This window comes from Xyrauchen texanus, chromosome 46 (assembly GCF_025860055.1).
Source record: "Xyrauchen texanus isolate HMW12.3.18 chromosome 46, RBS_HiC_50CHRs, whole genome shotgun sequence".
Lineage (NCBI taxonomy): Eukaryota > Metazoa > Chordata > Actinopteri > Cypriniformes > Catostomidae > Xyrauchen > Xyrauchen texanus.
The window spans coordinates 26307964-26314875 of NC_068321.1; the positions used below are offsets into that span (position 1 = coordinate 26307964).

At 43.4% G+C, this 6912-nt stretch overlaps 1 protein-coding gene across 1 annotated transcript in view; it reads right to left on the minus strand.

Moving 5' to 3' along the window:
• Nucleotides 1–6912, minus strand: part of LOC127638168 (fibulin-1-like) — a 49212-nt gene that overhangs the window by 15762 nt on the left and 26538 nt on the right. The window contains exons 15-16 of the mRNA XM_052119583.1: nucleotides 4391–4536; nucleotides 3481–3618 (exon numbers count right to left, since the gene is read on the minus strand). Of these exons, the coding sequence (XP_051975543.1) occupies nucleotides 3481–3618; nucleotides 4391–4536 (284 nt within the window). The remainder of the gene's footprint in view (nucleotides 1–3480; nucleotides 3619–4390; nucleotides 4537–6912) is intronic.

Here is a 6912-nt window from a genome sequence, read left to right on the forward strand (position 1 = left end):
CCAGCTGTCCTCGAAACACAGATGGGATCTGATTCATGCTCTGTCTGCCCGTACAGAGACAACCGTAGGACCACTGTTGAGTTTTAATTGAAGCAGCTTCTGATCAAGATATGAGGCCCATGGATGGAACAGAGTATTGCAGGGCCCCAAACCAAGGACCTGGAGATTACAGCTTTGTTTCAAAAACTAGTAAGCTGCTTCACTGCCTTCTAAGGCAGCACCCTAACCATCATGTAACCTCAGAAGTGAATGATTTGGAAAGTTCTTCATAGCCAGAAAATTGAGAGTCACACAAATACTGCATGAGAGACTCAATTCGCAATTGACAATAGTGGGCGACAGTCTGGTTCCTTAAGTATAAAATCCCATTTGTTTTAATGAGATAAATATGTAGTTTACATGTGCTGCGTGCTTTGAATGTGAGCAATTGTGGAGTTCTCGCCTCCTCCTTTCCATTGAGTCCTTTACACTGTTGCCAAAACCCGGGAAGGAGGAGGGATGCCCGTCGCAGAGTCCTCGACACTGCCGTCCACCCAGGGGAGCGCCGCTGCCATAAACCAGGGGAGGGAGTAGACCGACCGCCCGGATGCGGTGAACGGCCTCCGTCCACGAGGCGAGTGGCGACTGGACTCCCCGACCGCCTGGAGTGATGGAGCCGCTGCCAGGGGCGGAGGAGAGCCCTGCCATCCCCCAGAAATGCAGAGGGGTCAGAGCAAGACCGCCATCCACGAGGGGAGGAGGGAAGTGTTCCCAGACCGCCTGGTGCGGTAGGGCCACTGCCAGGGGCGGAGGAGTGTCCCCGCGGTCGCCGAGAACGCGGAGGGGCGTTCTGACCACCGGGGGTCGTGAGTCTGACTCCGGTCCGCCCGGGGAGAAGCGGCTGTCGTCCGCCTGAGAGGGTGAAGGAGTGCTCGAGGACCATGCGACGGTGTATCCGAGAACCGGCTTGACAATATAAATAATAGTTTTAATGATAAACTTAAAAGACAAACACACACATGACGGACATGTCCGTTAACGATCTCTCTCTCCCGCACAATCCTCCGCAGTCGACCTTTATCCCTCTCGGAGGCTTGATTAGCCTGATAAGGGACTGGGTGTGTATGATCACGACCCAGCCCCGCTCCGCCTTGCCGCAACAAACTACATATTTATTTAATTAAATAGCAGCCTCTTGCGGTTTGATAACTACATCGGGTCACGGAAGTGAGAAACTACCGTCAAAAACACAGAAACAGAAAGGGCTTCAAAATAAAAGCTCAATTAAAATTTTATTCCATTTTCATTTAGTTTAAGTTTTAATTAATGCATTTATTTCATATTAATAATCGAATAAAACAAATAATATTGTAAATGTACGTTTTTAGTACTGAATGCAATATAACTTTATTTCGAATCGACGTTCCTCTCACAATGCATTCCACTGTTTAAAGAAAAAATCTTAAAAATGCTGCTCACTAAGTGTTGAAACAGAGCATTTTTGTGAGTGAAACGACTCTATAAGAACATTGATTTCATGAAAGTGGTTGCTCCTCTCATTGAGAAGAGGAAATGCTTTCATGTGGTACCCACACAAATGGACCTGGTGCCAGGCCTGACAAACATACACATGCACACAGACTTCATGACATCATGCCAGGAATCCACACAACCGCAAGTGTCTGCTGTCTGCATTATTGCCGGCTGTTTTTGGGTCTTTTGTATTATGGTGATTTAGGAAGTCTATTCTCTCGGTTAGAAGGGGGAGCTACCCATGAGGTCTGCTCATACAAAGATGGCCATTACACACTTCAGGATTTCATTACAGTGGCTTTCAACTTAGTTGCACAGATCTTTCATGTTCAAATCATAATGTAAAGTACTTTTTACAGTATAGCAAACATAAACTTGATTTTTCGTAACATAGTAATGTGTTCTGGGATTACATGTAATCTGATTACAAAATAGAGTACTTGTAATTGGACTACGTTACATTTTATACTGTGTTTAATCAGATTACAGTTAAATTTTATGGATTACATTCCTGATTACATAACCAATCGGCTAAAGGCTAATAACTAGTGCGTAATTTACTAATTACGCTCCGAAATGTAAAAATATCGATTCGAGCCAGATCCTGAAATATGTGCAACAGGCCTAACCTGGTAGAGCTACTCATATCTAGAGACATAATCTCGTTATTAATTTCAAAGCTGGATGATAATAAATCCAATCCCTAAATTACTAACAATTTTTTTTTTTTTAAAGCGTAATACTTAGAGTTTAGGGGCGGCTGTGGCTCAAGTGGTAGAGCGGGTCGGTCACTAATCGGAGTGGTGGTGATGTAGTGGGCTAAAGCACATATCTGTTAATCAGAAGGTTGCTGGTTCGACCCCCACAGCCACCACCATTGTGTCCTTGAGTAAGGCACTTAACTCCAGGTTGCTCCAGGGGGGATTGTCCCTGTAATAAGTGCACTGTAAGTCACTTTGTATAAAAGCGTCTGCCAAATGCATAAATGTAAATGTAATCACAGGGTTGGCGGTTTGATTCCCAGCCCACATGACTCCAAATGCTGAAGTGTCCTTGGGCAAGACACTGAACCTCAAGTTGCTCCCAATGGCAGGCTAGCGACTTACATGGCAGCTCTGCCGCCATTGGAGTATGAATGTATAGGTGAATGAGTCACAGTGTAAAGCGCTTTGAATACAGTTAAGGTTAAAAAGGCGCTATATACGTTCAGACCATTTACCATTTAGAGTTAAGGATTTCGATAAATTCCTATCATGTGATGCTCGTCTTAGAAAAGTTTTAGAGTTTTTGGAACATTGAGTTTTCTCGAAGTTATAGCTACCAATCCACTTTATAATAATCCATGTGTGAATTTCATTCGGTCAGGGAATTTCAAAAGAGTGTGTTTCGCATCAGTCTCAGCCGCATTGACTTTTCTAAACTGGCCACGGTTAACCTTCCCAATAACCTTAGTGTGAAAGCACACCAACAATAACCGTCTGGACAACAACAAAAAAGCTTTTCAAAGTGTCCTGGAAAAACAGAGTGAGCAGACAAATTAAAGTCAGTTATGCCACAACAGTGGGAAACAAGTCCACATGCTTTGCAAAGGAAAAACATGGCCTCATTCGTCAAAAAGGGATGAACAACACATGTACAACTGTCTTCAAAAGAGTCTGAGAAGGCCATAAAAGATGCCGTTGACTCTACAGGGCTATCATCAGCCCAACCAGATAGGAATCACACTGTCGGAATGAGTTAGATTAAATAAGTTTCTCAGAGTACATTCATGTTTACCGCAAATGTCCCCCTCACTTCTCCCGCAAAGAGACACATGTGCATTTGGTTTGTTTGGGGAAAAAAAAGTATGAGGAGAATCTTTCGTAATGGGAAATTAGGTCAGAAAACCACTTGATGAAAATTACATTTCCAAAGAGGGACGACGGTTTTTCAGCGGCACTGTTAGCCAGATGCCAAAGTGACACTCACCCACGACCATACCATGATCGAGTCGCTTGATGATGTCGAAGGCGTTCTGGACGTTTCCTTCTAGAATGTCAAAGATGATCTCCTGGGAATCCATATGAGGAATGTGTGAAGGAGAAGGGGATCTCAGGAATACGATTTCTGTTGACGGGGGGAAAAAAACGATTAGTGGAAAAGCCTTATTTTATTAGAATCATTTTTGAAAGAGAGCACTGTATGGTGCTGAGATGTTGCAACCAAAGAAACATCATAATTGAGGCCTTTTGTTTGGCTCCGCAATTGTCATTATTTTTGTCCTATTTGGATGGACTTGAATCTCTATCATGTCAATCGATGTTAAACCTCTTAGGCCAAAAATAACAATAGGCCAAGTACACGAACACAGATGTGAATGCTTGGCCAATGCATTGGAAATGTGCGGTCCCATTACAGGCTTAACTTGATTGTCTTGCACTACTATGACCAATACATACTCCACGCAAGTATGTGAATGCAAAGACTTTCGATTTCATGTGTTGTTGTTTCCATATGTGTCGAACCGCAATTCATAATGCAGTGTAAGTATTAGAGGAAACTGTCTTCTACGGTCAGTTTTCACTTTCAGGTCAACTCCTGTCATGGCAAAATGACAGTTTAAAGAAGTCGACATGTTTATAGTGAGCTACCTGGATAATTGTAAGTTCAGAATAGTGGCACAGACATTTGAAGTGTCTTTATCACCTCTTGAGTACTGAGGTTTTTCAGCCAGAGCAGCACAAGAGCACATTTAATGTATTTTCAGTGGTACCTTATAGCTTGCAATATGTGCCTGCGTTTGTGTACTTGAGTAATGAACATTTCTGGGCTGATAAAGCAATAATTCGAAGATAACCGTGGGAAAATAGAAGATTATTATGGAAAACATGGGTCATACCTTCTAGTTTGGTGAATTCTCTGAAGGTGGGGAGTGTGATGACCGTGTGGGAGACGGAGAGGACGGGATTGAGTACGCAAGAACTGTCGCTGGGTTGGCAGGACTTCACACATCGGATAATATCCGCACGGTTGACAATTGGCCTGCTGAAAGAAGGAGACCACACACATCTAAGTCAGTACCAACCAAGAAACAAAAAAATGTAAACTAGCCTAAGGTGGTTTGCTGGTCTTAGCTGGTCTCCCAGCCTAACCAGTTGACAAGTACCCAGAACCCCTCTAAAACCATTTTCACACGTCGGATAATTTCCGCACGGTTGACCCTTGGCCTGCTGGAAGAAGGGGACCACACATATCTGAGTCAGTACCAACCAAGCAACAAAACAAATTAAACCATCCTAAGGTGGTTTGCTGGTCTTAGCTGGTCTCCCAGCCTAACCAGTTGACAAGTACCCAGAACCCCTCTAAAACCATTTTCACACATCGGATAATATCCGCACGGTTGACCCTTGGCCAGCTGAAAGAAGGAGACCACACACATCTGAGTCAGTACCAACCAAGCAACAAAACAAATTAAACCATCCTAAGGTGGTTTGCTGGTCTTAGCTGGTCTCCCAGCCTAACCAGTTGACAAGTACCCAGAACCCCTCTAAAACCATTTTCACACGTCGGATAATTTCCGCACGGTTGACCCTTGGCCTGCTGGAAGAAGGGGACCACACATATCTGAGTCAGTACCAACCAAGCAACAAAACAAATTAAACCAGCCTAAGGTGGTTTGCTGGTCTTAGCTGGTCTCCCAGCCTAACCAGTTGACAAGTACCCAGAACCCCTCTAAAACCATTTTCACACATCGGATAATATCCGCACGGTTGACCCTTGGCCAGCTGAAAGAAGGAGACCACACACATCTGAGTCAGTACCAACCAAGCAACAAAACAAATTAAACCATCCTAAGGTGGTTTGCTGGTCTTAGCTGGTCTCCCAGCCTAACCAGTTGACAAGTACCCAGAACCCCTCTAAAACCATTTTCACACATCGGATAATTTCCGCACGGTTGACCCTTGGCCTGCTGGAAGAAGGGGACCACACATATCTGAGTCAGTACCAACCAAGCAACAAAACAAATTAAACCAGCCTAAGGTGGTTTGCTGGTCTTAGCTGGTCTCCCAGCCTGACCAGTTTACTAAAACCATTAATCCAGACCAATCGAACCAGCATGACCAAGATAGAAGACCAGCTAACCACATTAGGCAGGTTGAAGCAGTTTTTCCAGCATGGCTGACCTTCATCCTGAGCAATATGTAAGTTTCTTTTGTGATGAAAACACAGCGTCTGCCAAAGGAGTATTCAGAATACATGTTAATGATCTGGAATTAGGTTTCTCTCTGTCTGCACCGATTTCAATGACGACATGCTAAAATGCAAAAGCCATCCAAACACAGTAGGGTCCATTGTGAGATGTCTCGAGTAAGCAGGCCGTGATCCCTGGTGTTGACTGGGTAAAATAATCTTCCTTCACATTTGAAGGTCTCCAAAAACCGGATGGTTTCCAGCAGAACCACCACAGAACCAAGAAGCCAGCGGGGTGGGTGAAACCTTTACTATATAAATATTATTTGCACAAATATACTGGGCATTCTTAATATGGAGCTCATAACACAAACAATCTGCTTTTTTGGGGGGTAAAAATCAGAAAAGAACATGACGAGTGGCCAAGAATCACACCACAGGAGAGTTGGTGGTCAAGTTTCCTGTTAGCCACTCTTGGTTTTCAATGCTTTTTCGAAGCTGTGACATTGATAGAAAACCTTCTCCAAAAATATGTGGTTTAGTGGAGGACTTCCAGTTCCTTATTCCAAAAGTGGTTCCTAAATCTTGGACTTCCTGACAAGACAACTCAACTCCTCTGACTTTGTTTAAAAGCTGCGTTTGGGAATCGAGCTGGGTAATCAGAATGCCTCTAGATCCCAAACGACATCGCTTTAATACCTTGATTAATTCTCCTTGGCAGCATTGAGATTAAATGGAGCGCAAATTGAGACTTTTGCTGTAGTCTCCTTAGATATCTCTCCTGTACCCAAAAAATAACCCAGTAATCTCAACAATTTGGCTCAATATACCAAAGTCTCCAATCAAGGATGATACATTGCAAAAAAACTCCAGTATGTATCTTTGGTTGTAGTTTTTTGGAGGAACGAGACAAAGTTGTACTTCAGTAGACACAAATAAGTCAATTATCGACATATCTTTAGAGTACAAAGCCATACAATTAATGTCGATTATTTTGGTCTCGAAAGAATTTGATGAGAAATTGAGATTTCTAAGTTTTGATTGTAGGTATTCCAGCAAATCTGAGCAATATTTGAGACCACATTTCCATTAGGGAACTGAATTAAGGTGTAGGGAAATGTGGGTCGTGTTCTGCACAACTCTCAAGAGATTCGCTTTTGCTGCTACTGAGGCTAGGGCTACAAACGAACTGTCCCTCGCTCAATCAATAAATGCTGAGGTCTTGCAGAT